At 40.8% G+C, this 25,211-nt stretch overlaps 1 protein-coding gene across 2 annotated transcripts; it reads left to right on the forward strand.

Annotated features, from left to right (window-relative positions):
- Positions 1-292: 292 nt before the first annotated feature.
- LOC130875772 (zinc finger protein 431-like) lies at positions 293-22,800 on the forward strand. 2 transcript variants are annotated; one of them, XM_057771938.1, is made up of 5 exons: positions 311-416; positions 3,279-3,339; positions 18,379-18,505; positions 18,711-18,771; positions 19,310-22,800. In XM_057771938.1, the coding sequence occupies exons 2-5, from the start codon at positions 3,298-3,300 to the stop codon at positions 21,156-21,158; spliced, it is 2,079 nt and encodes a 692-aa protein (XP_057627921.1). In that variant the 5' UTR covers positions 311-416; positions 3,279-3,297; the 3' UTR covers positions 21,159-22,800. The 2 variants fall into 2 exon arrangements, with proteins under 2 accessions (XP_057627922.1, XP_057627921.1); XM_057771939.1 differs by lacking the exon at positions 3,279-3,339 and having other exon boundaries at positions 293-416.
- Positions 22,801-25,211: the final 2,411 nt, after the last annotated feature.

The raw sequence follows: 25,211 nt of genomic DNA on the forward strand, positions 1-25,211 counted from the left end.
TCCCAGGTTTGAGACCTAACACCGCGGACCCAGGAGCAAGAATGAAAAATGCTTACTAAGTGTAGAAAAAGTGCAGGGATGATTCTGCAGTTCAAGCTCAAGTTCTGCTGCAACGCCAATATCTGCATGTCCGGAGCAGTATTGTGCCTGGGATGGAAGCCAGGCCTGGGAACCACTGAGCTGTGTCCCTTCACAACACTCTGTGCCTGAGAGAGCTGATCCTGTCACTCAGGCCACATTAGCCAATGATGACCTCCAGGCAGACTGCCAGGCAGAATGAGGGCGGGCACTTCCGGTCCGTCATGCTAGAGACTCTCCGGCTCTGGGCTCAGGAAGACTCCGGTGTTCTTTGTGTTGTGCTGTGATCCACTGCCGGGAGGCGTGAGGAGAGCGGGGCGAGCTCGGAATCCACCATGGTGAGCGAGGGCCGCCGTCCCCACGCAGGGAGGGGCTGCGGGAGCCGGTGTGGGGTCCCGGGACTGTGGGAACCGGCGGCGGACGCGGCGCCGGGTGAAATCCGTGAGATCCATGAGATCCGTGAGATCTATTCTACCCCTGCAGCTCCCAGGTCCTGCGGCCTCTAAATAACTTTTATCTGCGGATTGAGGTTGGGGCTGCAAAGAACACAGGGATGTGGGTACTGTGCTTGGACAGTTCCTTATTGTGACGTCACCATGCAGTGTGCGCGTCTGCGCCACTTTCATCATCGCCTTGAAAGGCAGATTTGCCAAGCGACAGAGCTGCTTTCTCTAGCGTCTTCTAGAAGTTCTGCACTTGGCACTGAACATTGAGGTGTAGGATCCGACTGCAGTTAGTACTGTGCAGGGTGTAAAGTCTGTGCCATGAACACATTTGCATGGAGATGCCAGGCTGGACCAGTCATGTGTGTCAGTAAGGCCAGACCTACTGGCTTTTCTGGCCTCATGTGTTCAAATCGACGCTGTTTTGCTATTTTGTTTCTAAATTTTCTTTTATGTTCTGCTGAGCTGTTTATTCTTTCCCAGACAGAACAATCTTTATTGCAGTTTTACGGAAAGTTTTAAAGTCAGATGGTGTCACTGTGTGCTATTTACTCCGTCTTGTGTTGACCAGTGTTTCATTCATGATGACTTTTGCCATCATTTTTCTGTTGTTGATAGGAAGATTGTTAGACTTTTGTTAGACTTTATTGGAGTGTTGCTGAATCTATAGCTCAGATTCTGTGCTGAAATAATATTTAGGCTTCCTGTCTACAATCATGGAATTTCTCTCTGATCAAGTTTTTTGATTTCTTTAATTACATAGGTATAGTTTTGGCTACAGATATTTGTCACATTTCTCTGCATTTCTGACTTTTTTTTAATCTATGATGACTTATAAGAGATATGAGAGTATGTGTTTTTAATTTAATTTTATTTCATGTGTTTGAGTGATTTGCTTGCATATGTGTATGTTCACCACGTGTGTGTTTGGTGTCCACAGAAGACAGAAGGAGGCATCAGATCCCCTGCAACAGCATCTAGGGATGATTGTGTGCACCATGTTAGTGTTGGGAACCAAACCCAGGACTTCTACAAGAGCAACAGTGGTGGTACCTGCTGAGCCATTACTCCAGTTGTAAACTTGACATATTTCCAAAACTTTGTGTGTGTGTGTGTGTGCACAAGTACACGCTGAAAAGCCAGTGTCAAGAGAGTTGAGGTTTGCTTAAAAATCTGTGTTTGGGGTTTGGGAAATGACTCAGTAGGTATGCTGGTTAGATTTGGTGAGCTTGCCACAAGCTAGAGTCAGACTGGCCTGTAGGCAAACCTATAGGGTATTTTCTTGATTAGTGGTTGATATAATAGGGCCCATCCCACTGTGGGTGGGGCGACCCTGGGTAGGTGTTTCTGAGTTCATTAAGAAATCAAACTAAGCAAGCCTTTCTCAAGGTTCACAACATGTGGAATACATAAACCTATGGTGTATATAAGTTGGCAAGTCTGTCCCACACCTATTCTTCTCAAGAGTGTCAGCCAGACTGGGAGATTTGAAATTACTGAAGAGATTTTATCAGTTAATTCTCCAAGTGAGTGTGTGGCATGATTTCTCATTGTAATGACACATTATTTCTAGAACAGCTGTACCTTCTAGCTTTTGAAATATTATTTTGAGACAAGGTTTGTTGACTTTCTTTGCCTTGATCCCAGGGTTGAGGCCCACAGGGCATTGACCCTGCTGTCCTCCTGATTCAACCTCTTCAATTCTTGATTAAAGGTTTGTAGCATCACACACTTCTAAAACTACCCATTGGAGTCACAGAGTGGACTGTGCACTGCAGTAACAGGAAAGGTGTTTGTGGAACACAGCTTCTCCACTGAGACCGGAATAGAAGGAATGGTTTATTGTGTGCACCACAGGGAAACTAGGCTGGGCCATAGCTAGGTTAGAGGTTGTTTAGTTCTTTGACCTGTAGGTGCTTCTGTTTTAAAACAGGATCTGATTGGGCAGAGTGAGCACCTTTCTGTCTATTTTTCCAGTTCTCATTAACTCATAGCTTGTGCATGAAGGAAAACCCAATCTGTGGGTGCACAATTTGGGGAGGTTACCTTGAGCCATTAAATTTCTGATTGGGTGACTCTCATGTTGATCTGTAGAGACCTGGTTGTCTCAGTTTAGTCAGGTGAGAGGATTGAGACGCTGAGCATATGTGTGTGTGTGTGTGTGTATGTGTACACATTTATATGCTCTAAGTCTCTCTATATATAATATATATTATATATATAATATATATATATTATATATATATAAATGTTTAGCTTAGCAGCCCTCAGGATCAAATGTCTGCTGTAGTCAAAAATTCAAAGACAGCCGGGCGGTGGTGGCGCACGCCTTTAATCCCAGCACTTGGGAGGCAGAGGCACGCGGATCTCTGTGAGTTCGAGACCAGCCTGGTCTACAAGAGCTAGTTCCAGGACAGGCTCCAAAACCACAGAGAAACCCTGTCTCGAAAAACCAAAAAAAAAAAAAAAAATTCAAAGACAACACAATAATATATATAATCCAGACACTCTGTGTATTTTCCATCTTTATGCGACTTATTTTTTCACTCTATTACTTTTTAATATTTATTTTATAATCACCTTTACTCCTTTATGACTATTAGTATTCTTTCTTCTCTCTCTCTTAAGCCTCTGTACATTTATCCAACTCATTTATGTGACTCATTCAGTGGTCTTTTTCATCTGAATCTGTTTTATTGTGTACCTGTAATCATTTTTTAACCAGGAGTGCTTTTTTTTTTCCTTAATGCTAAACAGGAGTGACTGGACCAACTCTATGGCCCCGCCTGTTGGCTACGCCCCATCCAACATGGTGGAGGTATGTTCATCTCCTCTGCTAGCCATGTTCACCGCACCAGCTCCAGGGATGCAGCAGGTCTGTGTCACCATTAAGAAACTAGTAGCATGCTGCTCACAAACCCCATTCAAGTGCAGGACTTCCTAAAAGAACCAGAGCCATCCGTGCTGAACCAGGAAGCCATTTCTTAAGGAAGCCTTGCAGTTTTTACTGCTAATACTGAGTCAGGAAGCCACCAGTAAACAGAAGTGCAGATACCAAGAAACTGCACTTGGCTTCCATTTTTGTGGGCCTAGGAGCCCTCTTTTTTTCCTTAAGCTTTTTTATTAGGTCTTATGTGGATCTATGCTCCAGACACTGGGCGTCATTTTGTAGACATAGACTGCTTGTTTTTTTCCCAGCCACCCAGACCCGAATAACACACAGAAACTATATTAACTACAACACTGACCAATGTCTCAGGCTTATTTCTAGCTAGCTCTTACATCTTAAATTAACCCTTTCTATTAATCTGTACATCACCCCAAAGCTGTGACCTACCAATAAGGTTCTGGTGTGTGCTTCTCCTTCCGCAGCTATATGGCATCTCCTTGACTCTGCCTACTCTCTCTATATGTTTTCCAGCCTGGTTCTATTCTGCCTGTAAACACATACAGAAGAACATTCCACATAATTTATCATATAAGTCTTTCACTTCCTCAGTTAGAGTTACTGAGAGATATTTTATACAATTTGAGGTGGTTATGAAAGACATTACATCCCTGCTTCAGTCCCTTTGCCATTTTTTTCTAGGAGAGTTACTGATTTTGCAAGTTAATTATGTATCTAAACTACTTTGTTCAGAGTGTTTTTCAGCCAGAGGCATTTTGGGAATTTTTAGGGTCTCTTATATATCCTATCACATCATCTGCAAATAAAAATACTTCAGTTTCTTCCTTTCCAATTATATCCCCTTGATCTCCTTCTGTTGTCTTATTTCTCTAGCTAAAACTTCCACCTCTCTGTTGAGCAGACATGATGAGAGTAGAAGGCCATTTTCACATGTGTTTTTGTTTGTGTAGGTTGAAGTTGTCACTTTTGGAAACCTGTTCATGGTTTTGTCAGATGCCCTGATAAAAGCACCAATGGAGCACTACTTTTGTTTCCCGCCCAAGGGCAGACTTGGGAAGTTCTGGTCCAGTGCTTGAGTGAACATCATGAGGGAGTCAAGGGAACCTGGCTCTTCAGGGCCACTGTGAGCTCAGTCTGATGTATTCTGTGTTGTTTTTCCAACATTGCTAAATTGTCTTAATGGGATTTTCTCCATCTACAAATAGTATATCAGAGCTATATATCTTAAGGAACTTAAGTATGAGCCATTAGCATATACAAGACATGTTGATCCCCAACTTTCTATGTTTTACACCTCATCCTGGTCCCCTTACCTTTTCTGATCCTAATTGTTGTTCTTGGGTGTCATAGACCAAGGTGGTTTGTAGAATGATGCTAAAAGAAATCCCACACTAGCTCAGGATTGAGAAATAGATGGCCATTTACTTAGGGGTACACTCACAAATCAGAATCCTCTGCTTGGAGAACAGAAACCGAATCCAGCAACCAGAAAGAGCGGCCAGAAAAGAGGGTGGACACAGGCTCTGCATCAGTATATATAGTATAAGAGGCCACGCCCTAGTAGGCGGGTAACCACAAGCTGTAAGACTTCCTACAGCAGTGGTTTAACCTTGAATTGCCCTGTCTTAAGCTTCCAAATGCTAGCATCATAAGTGAGTGCCACCACAGAAGGCTGGGAAAGTGATACAATTTATATCTCACCAGTGTGCAGCTGAGAGAGGTGTAAGAAAATATAGATTAGCTTTCTCTTCATTCTACCTCATTTCCCCCATGCAACTCTTGTTGTCTCAGAGTTAAGTGAATAGATACAATGGGAACAACATAGAGAGCAGAGATGCAAGGTATCATTAATACTTCTTATTTTAGTGTCATAGATTAGAGCCATGTAGGTTCTGCTTGCACCAAATAGAAAAGAATAGAATTAAGATGGTTCTGTAATAATAATACCATCACCACTCCTAGTAATGGTTGTGAGCTGTTAGTATAGCATGGTGCTGGGAAGTTGCCTCCATCTCATCTAGAAGGAGGAGCTGCTCAAGAGCATCTATGGAAACTAATATCAACATTGGATAACATTTAGGTTTGGGAGGGGGATATATGGAAAAATACTTCTAATAATGAGACTATGTCCCCTTGTATAAAAACGTAGCTCATACTATAATGGCACGTGTTCATCTTCCTTGTTTGTTTATGATTGGGAAAACCACTTTGAATCAGTCTAAAGGATATATGTCTGGTTTCAATTTTCTTTATATACATATTTAAATGCTAGTACTCCTATTACTTTGAGCTTCCAGAGCATTTATGTACTTTGAGCCCAGATTGGTATCTGGATTCCTGTACAGATGGAATGGATATCCACAAGAATAGCTACACAACATCTACAAGTGAATTTGCAAGTCCATTAAAAAATCCTGGTTATCATTGACTACAGAGGGAGTTTGAGGCCAGCTTAATAGAAATGACTCTTGTCTCACAAGTAAATAAGTACATCAATAAATGGGTTGAAGTACTAGGTGGTACAGATGACATGAAATCACAGGCTCCATGCCCTTTTGTGCTCTCACATGTGATTGAAGTTTCAAAATTAATATTGAAATATTTTATCATACAATATTTTGTCATGCTCCATAGGTTTGGGTTATTAGACTTTGACATATATCTAAAGTGTATTTTACAAGAAAAGTATTTATACTACTCGTGAGAATATAAACACATATACCTAGACAGTGGTCTCTAAAAGGAGTATTTTACCCAACACTGCCACCAAAATAGCTATATGTTCGTGATGAGCTAGACTTCTGTTTTCTTGAGTATTTCTTTCAGGAATTGGGTTTGTGGAATGAGACAGATGATGAACAAGCTGAACTGTACGGTAGGAATAGGGACACTGGAGCGCACAGGCTTAAGTGGAAGTGTGAGGTGGGGGAGTATGGAACACACAAGCTGAATTGTAGGGCAGGACTGGGGAGTTTGAAGCACAGGGTGAACTGAAAGGTAAGGATGGGTGTAGAATGGCGCACACCTTTGTTCTGAGCACTGGGGAGCAAACTGAGGAAGGATCACTGACAAGTCCAAGAGGATGAGTGACTTCCTTTGTCAGTACCTAGATACATTTTAGTTTTTAAATGATATTTGCTTACTAGCTTGTATGGAAAGGGGCATGTCGATGTCATTGTCCCTGTGTGGATTCCAGAGAACAGCTTGTGGAGTTGCCTCTCTCCACCATGTAGATGCTAGGAATCATACAAACTCAGAATTCTCAAGCCATCAGGAAGCTAGGTAGGAATTTCAAGTTTGAGGATACCAAACCCGTCATCATTTAGCCACCTTTACACACATTTTCAGTTCACTGACTTTACTGGGCCCTCATACCCGCTTAGTGCGCTCAATTCATCTTATCTGTCACCTCTACGATTTCAGACAGTGTTCAGTACCAGTGGGTTATTTTTCTCATGTCAATAGTATTTTAAGTCCTGTCTTAATCAATTTACCCAGAGTCTGGCTTTGCTTTTGACACTGTTCAAGACCCAGGCAATTCTATGTAGTTATTCTTTTCCAAACTCAACTCTAATTCTTGCGTCTTCCAGATTTCAAGACAGTGGGTACCAGCATCTTGACACTACACTCACAGTTCAGGTTTGCTGGCAGTGACTTTTTGATAAATACCAGAATGTTGGTTCATTGTGTAAATTCTTGTCTTACAGCCCACCATTCTTAAGAACATCCCTTAATCTCAGCACTCTGGAGACAGAGACAGGCAGATTTCTCTGAGTTCTGGGTCTCCGTTTTAATCGTGAGTTTCAGGCCAACGAGAATACACAACCCAACAACAAACATAGAAGGGTACACTAAATTGGACAGGCTGGGCCAACGAGATGGCTCAGTGAGCAGTGGTGTTTGTTGGCATAAGAAGCACATGGTCACCTGCATTCCATTCCCCAAAGTCACCTAAACGCTATAAGAAGAGACTCAGCAATGTTTTGGTTTTTTTTTTTTTTGGCCCCTAAAAGCAGCATGACATGCACATGCCCCCAACATACATTACAAAAGAAATGATAATTTTATTTTATTTTTTTTTTAAGAAACTGAAACAGGCTGATCAAGGATTCCTTCTAGGTCAGGCAGTTGTTGTAATGAGTTGGGATGTGGGTCCTTTCACCATGAATCCTGAAGATACTTAAGATCTTAAATTTTATTTATATTTATGGGTATTTTTCCTACATGTGCATGTGTGCCCCATATTTGTGCAGTGTCCTGAAGAAACTAGAAGATAGTGTCACGTTCTGTGGAATGGCAGTTCAGACAGTTTTGAGATGCCGTGTGGATTTGAAGAATTGAAATTTGGTCCCCTGAAAGAAGAGCCTGTGCTCTGTACTGGTTGAGCCCTCTATCCAGCCCTTTATTCAGGCACCTAATGCTGCATTTTTATTCCCAGGAGCAACTTAGGAATCAAATTATTTTAAAACATTTTGTTGCAGGCTGGTTGGAAAACTTAATTCAACCTGGCCCCATACATGTATAACAAAGTTTACAAAAACACTTTGTTCTACCAGTCACTACTTTCTGTTCCCAGATGTCAAAGACACCATTTAGCAGCACCGAAAGGCTGGGGAAAGGAGCAAGGTATCGCTTCACCTCCCAGGCAAGAGGTGTCCCTTGTATGGAAGTCTAGTAGAATCCTTATATCTAAGATACAATATTAGAATGAAATAGCTGTTTTTCACTGTATCTAGGATTAACTTCAGAAAGAATAGTTCCTTTCTAGAATTACTTTGATCTAGAAGAGATCGGGGTGGAAAGCGGTGATTGTTTTCTGTGTTTATTTATAGAGTTTTTTTTGTTTGTTTGTTTTAAGCAGTATTAGAGCCATTGCATGAAATAGCCCTGGAGCTCCAATATTATTGGCTGCTGCACACAGTATACAAAGAGGACTAAAGGGGCAGGGGTGTGATGCTTTTCTTCAGCAAAATGTAATCTAGATCAGGGGTTTGGCATGAGGAACTATGCTTTTTTTTTTTTTTTTTAATTCTTTACTCTTTGGTCTTTTTTCTCTTTGTTCTCTTTTTTTTCCCATCCAGCTCCCAAATAAATACACACAGAGACTTATTATTACTTATGAATGTGCAGCCTTAGCTTGTCTTATTTCTAGTCAGCTTTTCTTAAATTATTCCATCTACCTTTTGCCTCTGGGTCTTTAATCTTTATCCTGTATACCTTACTTTACTTCTTACGCTGTGGCTGGTTGTGTAGCTAGGAGGGTGGTTGCTGATGTTCTTCTCTCTTTTTCTTGCTCCTTGATCTTTTCTCTCGCTTTTTCTCCTATTTATTTTCTCTGCCTGCCAACCCTGCCCACCCTTTCTCCTGCCTTGCTAGTTCTTTATTAGACCGATCTGGTATTTGAGATAGGCCAAGTTCCACAGCTTCACAGAGTTAAACAAATGCAAAATAAAGGAATGCAACACATCTTTGCATATTAAAATATTCTACAATAGAACTTGTTTACCCAGATATCAATATTCTGTAACAATCAATAAATATGGCTTTGGAGAGCTACTCAAGGTTCAATCCATCAGAGGCTGGACCTTCTTGCTGCTATGGGACTAAAACTGGAGGGACTTTCTTATTTGATCATCTCACACAACACAGAACACCTGACAGTCCCTGAGTGACTTACTGCACAGCACTCAGGAAGTGGTGCCTTGTCCTCTGTTTTAGAAGTCCAGAATATGAAGGACAGAGTATGTAAGACATTGCATCAGGGTGATGATGTCACTCAGGACTGCAGAATAGGGTCTGTCAGATGGAACACGTGAAGGCAAACCTAACACATGGACCATACCTATATAATACCAAGTAAGAGTTTGACCATGGATGGTTGTCCTCTACCTGGCACCTGTGGAGAACTCAGAAGCACACGGAAGTGTCATAGGCATAGGTCAGCAGTGTAGAGACTTAGACATGACATCCAGCACCTTAGCCCCTGCAGGAGTCACTCTCTGGATGGGCGCTGAACAGCCCACTCTTGAGATCCCAGATTCTCAGATGTGAGAAGGGCCCACAGTCAAGTCCTCCTGCCAAAAGTGCTCAGTGATGAGTGGGTGACAGGACAGTAGACACGGTCTGGGTGCTGTGTGAGCGTGGCCTGAGCAGGCCTGAACAAGAGACATACCTGTGTGCGACCTGCTAACGGGGTGATCTGACAGATGCTTTTTTCGCGATTCTTGCTCATTTCATTACATGTTTCTTTGCTTTCTGTCCTTTGTTTCTCTTTTCTTTGCTGCCTTGGAGTAGTGATCTGTTGAATCTGTTGAGCAGTAGTAATCCTTTGAATTTGTTGTTGAAAACAAAGTGTCTAAGAGGTAAGAATTTCCAGGGAAAACTATCTGTTCCTGTTTTACCCCAAGGAAGGTGTGCAGAGATAACCTGATAACTTAGCAGGAAGTTAGCTGTGAATGCTTAGCTTCCTCTCGTCACCGTGGCAGTGTGGCGAAGGAGTTCTATCTTGGTCAGTGGTTGTATGACAACATAGCGGTTAATGCATTGGCGTTTTCAGTTTTTGTGCTTTTTTTGTTTTTCCTATCGTTTTTCCGTTTTCTTTTTTAAAAATTCTGAGTTTGGGCCATTAAGACATGTGTGGACACCCGTGTGACAGCGCATGCGTGAAGGTTAGAGGACTGGTCAAAGGCGTGGGTTCTCTCCTGGGTATTGATCTCAGGCTCTCGGACTCGTTTGCAAGTGCCTTCACTCACTCAGCCGACTAGCTGGTTCCAGTCACAGCACTCTCTTCAAATCCACCTATATCCATATATTGGCTGTAGTAGCTCTATTTTCATTTTGGGGGGTAGAAAATCCTGAGTACTCATTACAGAGCCCCTCCCGGGCTCATCGTATCTGTCCTCTGAGGCCTAAACAAAGTTATTCTGATGGAGGGTCTGTTTAGTTTTCCCAAGAATTTTGTCAACTCAGTGTTTAGTTAGCATCCCAGGCCTTAAACTTGTGATGCTCCCGAGTCAGCCTTCCATGTGGTAGGGTTCCAGGACTGCACCACTGCTCCTCTCAGCTCTAAATTCATGTGGGGAGTGAGCAGTTTGAGTTCACCCTCTTAGAAAGTGGTATAGCTAAAGGTGTACCAATTAAGGTTTTTAAAAATGAACTTTTGGTGTCAATAATTTAGTTCCTAGTGTGTGCATTTCGTCTCCAATCTCTACTCATCCTTTTCTCTATGCCCCTCCTTTCCATATAGTAACCCTTTTGTTTTCATTTTCATACCCATTTTTATTTTGTGAGGTTGGAGATGAGCCTTTTGGGACCCAGGTCAATCCAAGGCTTCCTCAGAGACCCTGATGGAAGCACCAAGGGACAACTAGTCCTTCATCTTTGACCAAGAGCAGACATGACAAGATCTGCTTAGGTGCTTGAGCTAGCCGTCCCAGAAACTAGGCTCTTCAACCCAGGAGACTATAGTTATCAGTCTCATGGCCACTGTGAGCTCATCCTGAGCTATTCTGTTTTCTTGCCAACGTTTAAATTATCTTTCTGTTTACTGTCCTCAGGGGACCCAGCCATAGGACGTGCATAGAATCGTAAACTCTATATTTCTTTCTTTCTATTTTTTTTTTTTATGGATTTTTTTGAGACAGAATTTCTCTGTAGCTTTCAAGTCGGTGCTGGAACTAGCTTTTGTAGACCAGGCTGGCCTCGAACTCACAGAGATCCACCTGCCCCTGCCTCCCTAATGCTGGGACTAAAGGCATGCACCACCACCACCACCCAGCCCTGTATTTCTATATCAAAAGATAAACCACAATATCTTTCCTTTCTCTAATACAACCAGACATTTAAAGTGAGCTTCAGTGGCTAAGGGCAAGTGAATATGGGTTACCAGTCTGTAGTTAAATTAGGTAATACCTTCCCTGTGTCTGTCTATTTTAGTTCCCAGGTTCAGGCCTAAGTGCTGTAGAGGTTGGAGCATGATCCTGTATTCATTCCAAATGTCAGACTCAGGAGGGGTTTGAGGACGATGGAGTGGAAGGACCTTGGGGCCCGACGAGGCCTTAATTTTAATGGGTTCATTATCCAGAGACTCCATTTGGCAGCATCTGCAGCTTCTGCTTTCTTGACCTGGGTGTGGTGCGTTCATGGTAAAATGCCAGCTATTTTCACTGCCATAGGAGTGGAGAGAATCACCATGTAGGGTCCTTTCCAGGTTCTAGTGTCCTTGCCTGCTCACTTGACCCAGATGGTGTCATTGGACTGGAACATGGGGAAACTGGTGGTGGACTCGGAGGTCAGCTGGGTCTCATTGGTAGTCCAATCAGTCGCCATTATGGAGGACTGGAGTGCCTCTGGTGCCTTGAGAAAGCAAGGGTTAGACAGCTCTGAGTCTAGGAAACAGTGGGGAAGTTTCTCAAACATAATCTCATAGTGGTAAATCTCTCCCCATAGTTCCGAAGTTATTTCAGTTAATGAAACTGCTGATGCTCCAAGGTACCTGGTTTCACTTTACATTTTTCTGACTGTCATGGATGAGTATCTGTGTCATCAGGTAAGAGAGCAGCGGATTGATGCTGGTGGGTTTCTCAAATTAGAGTCAGGTGGGCCAGTAGTAAGGGCCTGGTGCTGGGTCCTACACAAGCATTAGACAATCAGTGTTTTGGTGCTCCTCAGAGGAGGACCTCAACCATGTCATGGTGTGCTGTCAATATAAGATCTTGACCAAGAGTTAAATTGTTTGTTTGCTTTCTTTAAACTAGTAGTACCTGATATTGCTCTTAGGCAGGCAGACTAACCTATGGCTACAGAGTTCAGTTTTTTGGACAGATATGTTACAGGGCATTTCCGTGGCCCCAAAGCTTGAGTTAAAACCCCTTTTACCTTTTGTTTCATGGACAAACAGATGAAAAGGTTTTGAGACATCTGAAAATTCTGGCTGGTGCAGAAGTAAGAACTGTTTTTAAAGCTTCAAATGCCTTTTGTTTAGAAAGTCCAGATTAAGGACTCAGTGCCCACCTTTGTGCTGGTGTGTAGACACTTCACCATCCCCACAATCTCTAATATCCAGAGGCAACAATAGCCAGTTGCACCTAGGGACTCTTGAGCCTGTTTCTTAGTATTAGTGTTGGGTTCTGAAGGATGGCAGCAATCCTGCTCTCAGGCAGTCATTCCAGTATTCCTCTGTTTACCTTTTGTCTGGATGGCCTGTCCATTGTTTAGAGTGGGGTATTGACATCTCCCATTATCAGTGTGTGAGACTCAGTAGTTGATTTATGCTGCAGTAGTGTTTCTTTTACAAGCGAGGGTGCCCTTTGTTTGGCGAGCAGCTGTCATTGTGGTATATTTTTCCTTTGACGAATATGCAGTATCTGTCCCATCTCTTTTCAATTAATTTTGGTTTGAAGAGTTTCACATGCATTTTATATGCTTATGGGTATATTAGGTGAACAATGAGGCCACATTTCCCCCTCTGAGGGCTACGGATCAAACCCAAACACTTCACACCTGATATGCAAATAGTCTGCCACTGAGTGATATTTTATTAGAGAATTTCCTTGAGCTAGTCATGGTGACTCACAGTTGCAATCCCCGCACTTGAAAGCTAAAGCAGAAGGATCATCACCAGCTTGAGGCCAGACCGAGCATAGACCAAGACCATGCTCCAAAACCACAAAACAATAATGTCGTTATAGGATCAAGATCTCACCAGGGAGCATGGTGTGCAATTCAACAGTGTGTTGTTGAGAAATAAAATGCAATTTTTCTAGGCCAATAGGAGACCAAGTGGTGACGTCTGTTACATGGTCAGGCTTGCCACTGGCTAGAGTTAAAAGATTTTAAAATGAGCATGTCACTTCCACTTTATTTTTGCTCCTCAAGAAGTTGCCATTCACCTCTGTATTAAAGTTTGATTTTAATTAGTATATTGAATTGACAGCATGAGGACACACACCTGTCATGCTACTATTTTGGAGGCTCATACAGGAAGTTCAAGCCTTCTTCCAAGATAAATATGTCTTCTGCTGTTAATAACATTAAGAACCAGAAGCTACATTGTACTTGAAGTGTTCCTGGGGCTGGGAAGATGGCACAGTGTAAAGTATGTACATGAAATTTGCAGAAGATAGAGTTTATTTCCCACCCCCAGCTTGCCATTTTTATCAACTGTGCATGAAGTCCATACCTAGTCCAGCTTTGCGGCCTTTCATAATCCTTTAGTAACTTGTGTCCCATATGTTTTTCTCTTCTTTCTCCTGGGACATTCCTTTGTGATTCTTTTTGTGTTTTGTTGTGTGTGTGTCTGTGTGTGTTCCAGTAAAGATTTATTCATCTTTTTTTCATTTCATTTTACACTTCAACCACTGCTCTCTCTCTCACCCCTCCTCCTGCCCCCTATGCCTCCCCCAGCCCACTCCCATCTACTCCTCCCAAAAGGTAAGGGACACCATGGGGTGTCAACAAAGCCTGGCACATTAACTTGAGGCAGGACCAAGCCTGTGCACCTGCATCAAAACTGAACACAGTGTCCCACCATAAGGAATGAACTTCAAAAATCTAGGTTATGCACCAGGGATAGAACCTGGTTCCACTGTCGGGGGCCCCACACATAGACCAAGTTACACAACTGTCTCCCATATGCAGACAGCCTATTTCAGTCCCATGTGGGCTCTACAGCTGTCAGTCTAGAGTTTGTGAGTTCCCATGAGCTTGGTTTAGCTGCCTCTGTAGATTTGCCTGTCGTGAGCTTGACCTCCCTTACTCATACAATCCCTCCTCTCTCCCTCGACTGGATTCCTGGAGTTCGGCCTGGCGCTTGGCTGTGGATCTCTGCATCTGGTTCTATCAGTTACTGGATGAAGTGATAGTTGGAGGATTTACCAATTCGATTACAGGAGAAGGCCAGTTCAGGCACCCTCTCCCACTACTGCTAGGAGTCTTAGTTGGGGCCATTCTTGTTGATTCCTGGGATTTTCCCTAGCACCAGATTTCTCCCTAACTCCATAATGAATGGCTCCCTCTATCAAGATATCTCTGTCATTGCTTTCTCACTCCATCCCTCTCCCAACTCGACAATTCCATTCCCTCATGTTTTCATTCCCCATGCCCTCTCCTCTACTACCCCCCCCCCCAGTTTATCCAGGAGATCTCATCTAATTTCCCTTCTCAAGGTGATCCATGTGTCCCTGTTAGGGTCCTACTTGTGACCTAGCTTCTCTGGAACTGTGAATTGTAGTCTGGTTATCCTTTGCTTTACATCTGATATTCACTTATGAGTGAATACATACCATGTTTGTCTTTCTGAGTCTGGATTACCTCACTCAGGATGTTTTTTCTAATTCCATCAATCTGTCTTCAAATTTTATGATGTCATTGCTTTTTTGTTTTGTTTTGTTTTTTTACAGCTGAGTAATACTCCATTGTGTAAATGTACCACATTTTCTTTAACCATTCTTCAGTTGAGGGGCATCTAGGTTGTTTCCAGGTTCTGGCTATTATGAATAATGCTACTATGAACATTCCTGAGCAAATGTGCTTGTGGTATAATTGAGCATCCTTTGGGTATATGCCCAAGAGTGGTATCATTGGGTTTTGAAGTAGATTGATTCCCAATTTTCTGAGAAGTAATCATATTGATTTCCTAAGTGGCTATACAAGTTTTCACTCCTACCAGCAGTGGAGGAGTATTCCTCTTACACCACATCATCTCCAACATATACTGTCCTTAGTAGTTTTTAATCTTAGCCATTCTGACAGGTACAAGATGGCAACTCAGAGTTGTTTTGATTTGCATTTCCTGGAAGATTAAAGATGTTGAGCCATTCCTTAAATATCTTTTGGCCATTTGAGATTCTTCTGTTGAGAAATTATGTTTAGATCTGTACCCCATTTTTAATTGAATTGTTTGATATTTTGATGTCTAGTTTCTTGAGTTCTTTATATATTTTGGAGAGCAGCCCTCTGTCAGATGTTGGGTTGGTGAAAATCTTTTCCCTTTCTGTATGTAGGCTCCTGATTTGTCTTATTTACCATGTCCCTTGCCTTACAGAAGCTTTTCAGTTTGGGGACTTAGTGATTGTTGCTTTCAGTGTCTGTGCTACTAGGGTTATACTTAGGAAGTGTTCTATGCCAATGTGTTCAAGGCTACTTCCCACTTTCTCTTCTGTCAGGTTCAGCATAGCTGGATTTAAGTTGAAGTCTTTATCCACTTGGACTTGAGTTTTGTAAATGGTGATAGATAGGGATCTATTTGTAATCATCTACGTGTTGACAACCAGCTATGCCAGCACCATTTGTTGAAGATGCTTTCTCTTTTCCATTGCACAGTTTTGACTTCTTTGTCAAAAATCAGGTATTCATAGGTTTGTGGATTAATGTCAGGGTCTTCAATTCACTTCCCTTGGTTCACATGTCTGTTTTTATGCCAATACCAAGCTGTTTGTATTTCTGTAGCTCTATAGTACAATTTGAAGTCTGGTGATGCCTCTGGAAGTTCCTTTATTGTACAGGATTATTTTAGCTATTCTTGGCTTTGTTTTTTGTTTTTCCATATGAAGTTGAATACTGTTCTTTCGATTTCTGTAAATAATTGTGTAGGGATTTTGATGGGGATTATATTAAATCTGTAGATTGCTTTTGGAAAGATTGTCATTTTTACTATTTTGGTAAGGTTTACAGTTTTACTGGTTTTGACATGGAATATCTTGTTTTCTCCATCTAAGGTGATTGAAAATTTTGTTGGGTATAGTAGTCTGGAATGGCATCCATGGTCTCTTTCTATCTACCTAATGTCTGTGCAGGACCTTCTAGCTTTCAGAGTGTCCACTGAGAGTCAGGTGCTATTCTGATGGCTTTACCTTTATATGTTACATGGCCTTTTTCCTTTGCAGATCTTAATATTCTTTCTTTATTCTGTATATTTAATGTTTTTATTATTTTGTGGTGAGGGGACTTTTTATTTTGTCTAGTCAATTTGATTTTTTTTAAAAATTTCTTGTACCTTAATAGCCATTTTCTTCTTTGGGTTGGGAAAGTTTTCTTGTATGATTTTGTTGAATATTCCATGCCTTTGAGCTGGTATTCTCCTTCTTCTATCCCTATTATTCTTTGGTTTGGTCTTTTCATGGTGTCCCAGATTTCCTGGATGTTTTGTGTTATGACTTTGTTGGCCTTAATGTTTTCTTTGACCAATGAATCTATTTCCTTTATTGTATCTTCAATGCCTGAGAGTCTCTCTTCCAACTCTTACATTCTGTTGGTTATGCTTACATTTGTAGTTCCTGTCCGTTTACCCAGGTTTTCCAGTTCCAGAATTCTCTTGACTTGTGTTTTTTTTTATTGCATCTATTTCAATGTTCAAGTCTTGAACTGTTTACTTCACCTGTTTGATTGCTTTTTCTTGTTTTTTCTTTCTTTCTTTAAGAAATTTATTGATTTCTTCCAATTTTTGTTTGTCTTTTCCTTCATTTCTTTACGGAAATCTTTCATTTCCTCTTTTAAGTTCTCTATCATCATCATAAAGTTTTTTTTTTTAAGGTTGTTTTTTTTTTTCTGCTTCTTCTGCATTGGGATGTTCAGGTCTTACTGTTTTAGAACCACTAGGTTCTGGTGGTGCCATATTGTTATTTAGGCTTCTAGATGTATTCTTGCAGTGGTGTCTACTCATCTCTTCCTCCAGTTGGTGCAGACAGTGTCTTTGCTTCTTGGTCTTATCAGTGTAGGCAGTGTAACCTCTTGGTCCAATCAGTGTAGGTTGTGTCTGTGTCCCAGGGTTCCCCTGAGGTCACAGGAGATGTGAGGGTTTGGGGACAGAGTGGGACTTGTAGTTTATAGCATTCAATGTGGGAGCTGGTGGAGCAGCCAGCCCACAGAAGTCTTTTCTGTTGGCAAGGTAGTGTGGCCACGATTGGTGGGGGAGGGGCACAGGGTGTGCTCAGGGTGTAGGATCTAGAGACTGAACTGTCCAGGTTGGAGGTCAGTCACTCACTTCTTGGTCCAATTGGTACTGTTTCCCAGGGAACAGTGGAGGTGGCAGGCATTGGGTGAATCTGAGGGCAGATAGGGAGTGGTGGTAGAGCAGCCTGCTCACAGGAGACTTTCCTGCTGGCTGGCAAGTGTTTGCAATTGGAACTTGTCTGCCTGATATTTACTGAAGTCAGAAGAGAGCATTGGATTCTCTTGACCTGATATAGGAATAGTTGGTGCTGAGAACTGATCTGGGACCTCTTCAAAAGCAACAGGTGATCTTATGTGTGACACAACTTTATATAGTTCATCATTTTTTAAATTTTTTTAGGCTCAGTATTGACGAATTTTTTTGAGAACTCTTTGATCTGTCACTCAATAACTTACTAAAAATACATTTATTCCTAGAAATTATTAGCCTCACAGTTTACTAGGAGTCAGTTCAGTTTATGATTGAGAAGTACTGAATTGGAGTGAATGTTTTAAGTCTATGTAGGACTTTTGAGTGAACCTCTGAGTGTTTTCTATTTGCTTGTCGATTTGAGACAAAGTCTCACTGTGTATCTCTGACTGTCCTGGAAATCTGTGCACAGACCAGGCTGGCTTGGAAATCAAAGAGTATCACTTGTCTTTGCCTCCTGAGCTTCAGGATTAAAGGTTGGCACTCCACCAACCTTTAATGCATCTTTTTTTGAAGTTAATGATTTTGATTAAATTTTGCTGATGTACACTAAGTAGCACTGGCCTATTTGCATGTCTCTGTGTCTTACTAGGCATTTTCCCGGCAATGCCCTGTCCTATTTTGTGTCCACAGAAGTAGAAGGCACGAGTCTCCTGTGAAAATGTGCTGGGGACTGCACTCAGGATCTTAAGACTATCATAGTATACATTGAACATGATAAATTACGTAAATATATTCTCAATGAAATGTACTTGTGTAATGCAGTCAGTCTCAACATTTATATTATGTACATATATGGGATACTTTAGGAGGCCGTGACCTATGAGGATGTGCATGTGAACTTCACTCATGAAGAGTGGGCTTTGCTGGATCCTTTCCAGAAGAATCTGTACAAAGATGTGATGCTGGAAACCTACTGGAACCTCATTTCTATAGGTAGGAATGTGAGCTTTCTGTTACTTTTTAACTTAAGGGGAAAAGCCTTTCTTGGGATTGGTGCTCTTCTCTTATATTAAATGTGAAAGAAGAAGAATCTAATGAATAAATCAGGCATTGTTCAAAGACTCACAAAAAATAGCAATTTCAATTATGCCTAATTTCCAGTAATGTATCACATACATTTTCTGGTACTCTATTTTAGGTTGCAAATGGGAAGACCACAATATCGAAGAACATTGTCAAAGTTCTAGAAGAAATGGAAGGTAATTTTCATGTGCAAGCTGATACATATGTACCTTTGAAGAAATGTTAATGTACCCTGAACTTTAAAAAAAAAAAAAAAGCAACAGTGTAAATTAGCACAGCTGTGTGATGGCTATGAATTCTCACAACACCATGTATCCCAATGTCAGGAAGCTGAACACTGTGTGGAAAGTATTCTTTTATAGATAAGAAAGGAAACAATGCTATAACAGATATCACAATTTTTATCAGCCATATGAGAGGCATGTTGTAGAATTGTTATGCTGTTCAATCATCATTTAAGGTATACACATTGATAAGGGGATTAGAGTATGTCCAAGGACTTTTATAAGCAAATCTTCCATATTAAAGCTAGTGGTCCTCATACACTTATATTGAGTGACTTACCATAGTTTAGTGAGAAGAGCACTTTAGGAGAGACAAGGAAGTTTTCTTGGTGTAGAATCCTGAATTCATGTACCATGTCTGAGGCACAGAATGTTAGACTATATGAATGTAAAGCGAAAAACCTTTTATTTGCTATTGTTCCTTTAATAGGCATATCAACTGTCACCCTGGATACAAGCCATATGAGCATCAGGGATATGGAAAGAAGCAATATACCTCTTTTCCTCCTGGAACAGTTAGAAGATATGTTGTAGTCCCCACTGTGAGAAGACATGATGGCTGTGATACAAGTTTACACTCTCACATTGGAGAAAACCCTTATGAGAACAAGGAATATGGAAATCCATCTGTCTGTCCTGGTTCACTTTGCTCATGCAGTGTGACTCACAGTGTATGTTATACATGCAATCAGTGTTGTAAAACTCTGAGTTATTCCAGTTCTTTTCAAAGACATGAAAAAACTCATATGGGAATAGGAATTGATAAGCTTGATCTTTGTACTAAGGACTTTAGCCATCCCATGTATCTTCAAACACACGAAACAACCAATAATGAAGAAGAGCTCTATCAATGTAATCAGCATGATACAGCCTTTAGATATGATTCCTCTTTGAAAGTATACCAAAGAACCCATTTGGAAGAAAAACCCTATGAATATAATCAAAGTGATAACGTCTCTGCATGTCACAGTCTTCATCAAGCACATAGAACTCATTTTAATGTAAAAAAGTATGAATATCACCAATGTGATAAAGCCTTTGCAAGTCCCAGTTATCTTCAAATATATAAAAGAATTTATACTGGAAAGAAACCCTATGTATGTACACAATGTGATAAAGCCTTTGCATGTTCCAGTTATCTTCAAATTCATAAAAGAATTCATACTGGAGAGAAACTCTATGAATGCAATCAATGTGGTAAAACCTTTATACAAAAGAGTCATCTTCACAGACATGAAAGAAGTCATAGTGGAGAGAAACCCTATGAGTGTAATCACTGTGGTAAAGCCTTTGCACACAAGTACAAGCTTCTCATTCATGAAAGAATTCATACTGGAGAGAAACCTTATGAATGTAGTCTATGTGGTAAAGCCTTTGCAGAGAAGTGCAATCTTCTTAGTCATGAAAGAAGTCATACTGGAGAGAAACCCTATGGTTGTAATCAATGTGGTAAAGCCTTTGCACAGAAGAGTGATCTTCGCAGTCATGAAAGAATTCATACTGGAGAGAAACCCTATGAATGTAATCAATGTAATAAAGCCTTTGCACAGAAGAGTAATCTTCGAAGTCATGAAAGAGTTCATACTGGAGAGAAACCCTTTGAATGTAAGCAATGTGGTAAAGCCTTTGCACAGAAGAGTAATCTTCTTAGTCATGAAAGAAGACATACTGAAGAGAAACCCTATCTATGTAATCAACCTGCTCAATCCTTTGCACTGGAGAAGAATTTTCTCATTCATACTAGCAATGCAGAAGAGAGACCTTATGAATGTAAGCAATGTGGCAAAACATTTGCAAGGAAGAGTCATCTTCTCAGTCATGAAAGAATTCATACTGGAGTGAAACCCTATGAATGTAATCAATGTGGTAAAACTTTTGCGTGCAACAGTAACCTTCGTAGGCATGAAAGATGTCATACAGGAGAGAAACCTTATGAATGTAATCAATGTGATAAAGCATTTGCACGTAAAAGTCATCTTCAGAGTCATGAAAGATGTCATACTGTACCCTACACATATAATCAATTTGGTAGAGACTTTGCATGTAGCAGTCCCATTCATATAAAAGAACGAACTTATACTGGAGACAAACCCTATGAATGTAATCAATACAGTAAAGACTTTGCACAAAACAGTCCTCTTCACAATCTTGACAGAAATCATATGCAACAAAAACCCAATGAATGTAATCAGTGTGGCAAAGTCTTTCCGTGTTGCATTGTTCTTCAAAATCATGAAAAATTTCACACTGGTGAAAATCCCCATGAACCTAATAAATGAGGCCAAGCCTTACATTCCACATACGTGTTTTTTCACCATGCTAGCTCACCAGTGCTTGAGAAAGCTTAGTAGAGCCCCTCCTTAGTTAAAAGATTGTCTCTTTTCAAGTAAACATATTGCATTCCAAGAATACAGAAACACATGATATTTTGAATAATAAAATGAATTGAAACTGCTAGTTATACTGTCATCCATTATTTGGGGGTCATGTTACTTTATTCTGAGGATGAAATACTCTTGTCATATTCTCAGCAACACAAAAAAAATGGCAGAGAATTTTATCAGTTCATGTGATTGCTGCTAACCCTGATTACCTGATACTGAGTTTCAGGGTGGCCTTGGTTATATAGTGAGATATTTTCTCAAGAAAAATCCAAAAAGGGAATCTGGAAAGATGGTTGCATTTCCACAGGACCCAAGTTTAATTCTTAGCACTCACATAGAAGTTCACAGCTATCTGTAAGTCCAGTTCTAGGGGATCCAACAGCTTCATATAGAAATGCATTCAGTCAAAACACTTTTTCATGTAAAAGACAAAAATATATGTCACTTTGTGATTTTTTTCCATAGTATAATGTGGATTCATTTCTGCTCAGCTAAGTCATTTGTGGGGGTCATTCACCTCAAGAGAATTATGTTAACAATTAAAATAAGCAATGTGCAGAGTCCATTTACAAAGGGATTGAAATCCACTCATTTTTTCCCTGTACAAGTAGCAGGGACTTTCGTCACCTGCAAATGATGTAAGGCAGAAGAAATAAAGAGACAGGGATATCTTCATTTTCTGCATTATAATGACATCTTTGGAAGCTGGAGAGTTGACTCAGTAGCACTGCTGCTGTTGGTCGTACAATTTTGGTTCCTAGCACCCATATCAGGTGAACCAGATGTGCCTGTAAATCCTGGTTTGGAGGTCTGATGCACTTTCATGCCTTCCTTGTGCACCCGGTATGTTAATGGAATAAAGGCAGATATGTACATATACATACATATATATCTTTGTGTATGTATATGTATGTGATAGAGAAGAGAGAGACACTATATTTCAAAAAAATTTTCTTTATGTAGATGTCATATTTTTTTTTCTTAAAAGCACTTTTCTTCATGTGTATTGTCGGAACACTGTCCTGGATTGAAGTCATGTAAAAACGAGAATTTTGAGTGCTTATGCTTGCACATCAAGAAAACAGAACAAGGGGCTGGAGAGATGGCTCAGAGGTTAAGAGCACTGACTGCTGTTCCAGAGGTCCTGAGTTCAATTCCCAGCAACCACATGGTGGCTCACAACCATCTGTAGTGAGGTCTGGTACCCTCTTCTGGCCTGCAGGCATACATGCAAAACAGAATATTGTATACATAATAAATAAATAAATATTTAAAAAAAGAAAAGAAAACAGAACAAGGTAATTGTTACTTAAGATTTTTTCAAAACAGAATTGTTCTTGGAATGTGTTTTTATGTTCCTCACAATATAGCAGTTAGGAGTGAGTTTACTTCATACTACCCATTATTGTTTGTTGTTTTTGTTCAATTAAACTATGCTTTGTATGTCTTCATGGAAAAATATGTTTTTGTCCCATGTGGATTGTTTTTTCATTGTATACAGTTTCAGCACACTAGAACTTTACTCACATAATCTTTCTTAACCCTCCCAGTATAAATTATTTGGGGTCTGAATAAAATAGGCTCTTCCACTAGTCTTTAGTGTGCCTCATTTATCAGCACAGTTCTCCCAGGATCTTCTGTCTCTACAGTGGTGACAAGTGGCTCTTGAACAGGGACCAGAAGTTGGCTAAATGATGAGAGAGTAAGGACTCTCAGAGAAAAAGGTGAGTAAAGAGTAATGGTGCAGAAACCAGAAAGGCTTTGTCTTATTTTGGACAAGCGCATCACTTTAAATGTAAGGATGAGCACAAGTATTAAAAGCACAACTATTATACATCATGCAAATTGGTTTTAACTCCTGATTTCCCGAAGATGTCAATGTAGGTGAAGAAGTATGGGACACTTCAAAAGGTAAATGAAAAAAAAAAAAAAACATATAAGGAAGGGGGAAAGATCCTTGTTCAATTTTGGGTCACTTGGTCATTAATTTGGATTGTTGCCACAATAATTAAGGAGGATATTAATCTTGAGGAAGTGATACCAAATTCTTGAAATGAATGTAAACCTCATGACTAAACTTTAAAACTAAACTTGATAAAAGAGGCAAAGAGGAATTTTTATTTTTTCAGGCAAAATCAAGAGCAAAGTAGCACTGACATGGGTACAGGTGACAGCTCCCTCAGCTCTCTTACTGGAGCTTCCTTAGATACATATCTTTTGTTTTCTGAAAAAGATCCCAAAGCATTGGTTGAGTAATTTACTCATCAATCTAATCTTGAGTTTTCTTCATTTTGATGAGGACGTAGGAGAGTCTGTTGGAAAGCTAACCTTATTTACCAATTCCTTCCTGACCTCATGAACTATGATTGTTATTTCTAGTGTAATTTCAGCAAAATGAAAATGCTTAACCTCTAATTATGCACTAAGTACTCTGTTTAAAATTATAGAAGGACAGATGGCACTTCAGAGTTTTACATGAATGATATATTACCTTTCCATACCTATGTATCATAACTTTGAAGGGATCTCAGTCACCTGTGTCTTCCACAAACTATTACATTGGTGAACTATTTTGATGCTATTATTTTGATTGGACCATTTGAGTAGGTGGTAGCAACCCCTTTGAACTCACTGGTAACAATATGACTAGGATGGTTAATAAACCCAACCAAAATTCAAGAGCCTTCCACCTAATTAAAGTTCTTATAAGTTGGGGGAACCTCTGTGGGAGCAAGACCAAACCAGGGAAATCTGTGAGAACAGGCCCAAGCCAGGGACCTCCTCTACCAGAGCAGGCCTGAGCCAGAGACCTCTGCTGGACCAGGCCAGAGGCAGTGACCTCCACAGGAACAGGAGCAGGTACGAGGGAGTGATAGCCAAGGGAACAGGCCTGAGCCAGAGACTTTTGTGGTACCGGTCCCAAGCCAGGTACCTCTGTAGGAGTAGGCCTGAGCCAGGCACATCCCCTAGAACAGGTTCAAACCAGGGACCTCCACCAGAGAAGGCCTGAGGCAGCAACATCTGCCAGAGCAGGCCCTTGGCAGCAAGCACTTCAAGGACAGGTACAAGGGATTGACCACCAAGGGAGCAGGCCCAAGTCAGAGACCTCTGTGGGACCAGGCATGAACCAGGGACCTCTATGAAAACAGGTCAGAGCCAGTGAACTCCACCAGAGCAAGACCAAGACAGTGACTTATGCCTGAGTAGGTGCAAGGCAGCAACCTCAACAGTAGCAGCCCCAAGCAAGTGACCTCCATGGGAGCTGCCAAAATGACCTCCGGGATTGCAGAGTCACCCCTGGGAGCATCAAGTAGCTTCCAGGAACAGTGAGTGACCTCCAGGATAACTGGAACAGTGACCCTGATTGCATCACGAGGAGAAACCATCTGAGCCTTGGGTCCGCTGAATGACTGATCACAAGAGACACAGTCCCAACTAAACCAATCAGAGGAAAAGATGGGTAGACAGGGCAAGAACACACCCAGCACCATAAAGAGCAACATAACAACAAAAACTAGTGGTTCTATGACAGCAAGACTTTGAACACCCCAATATAGATGAAGCAGAAGAAAATAGCCTAAAAAATAGGAAAATGTTTGAGGCACTTAAAGAAGAAATGAAGGATTCTTTCAAAGAAATTGAGAAAAAGACAAATTAAAAATTGGAAGAAATCAACAAATCCCCAACAAATCCCTTGAAGAAAACCAAGTAAAAGCAATCAAACAGATGAAAGAAATGATTCAAGACTTGAAACTGAAACAGAGACAATAAAGAAAACACAAACCGAGGGAAATATACAAATGGAAATAATGAGAAAATGATCAGAAACCACAAATGCAAGCATCGGCAGTAGAATACCAGAGATGGAAGAATCTCAAGTGTTGAAGATACAATAGAGGAAATAGACTCATTGGTCAAAGAAAACAATAAATCTAACAAAAGATTAAC

The sequence above is a fragment of the Chionomys nivalis genome, chromosome 6 (genome assembly GCF_950005125.1).
Source record: "Chionomys nivalis chromosome 6, mChiNiv1.1, whole genome shotgun sequence".
NCBI classification, from domain to species: Eukaryota; Metazoa; Chordata; class Mammalia; order Rodentia; family Cricetidae; genus Chionomys; species Chionomys nivalis.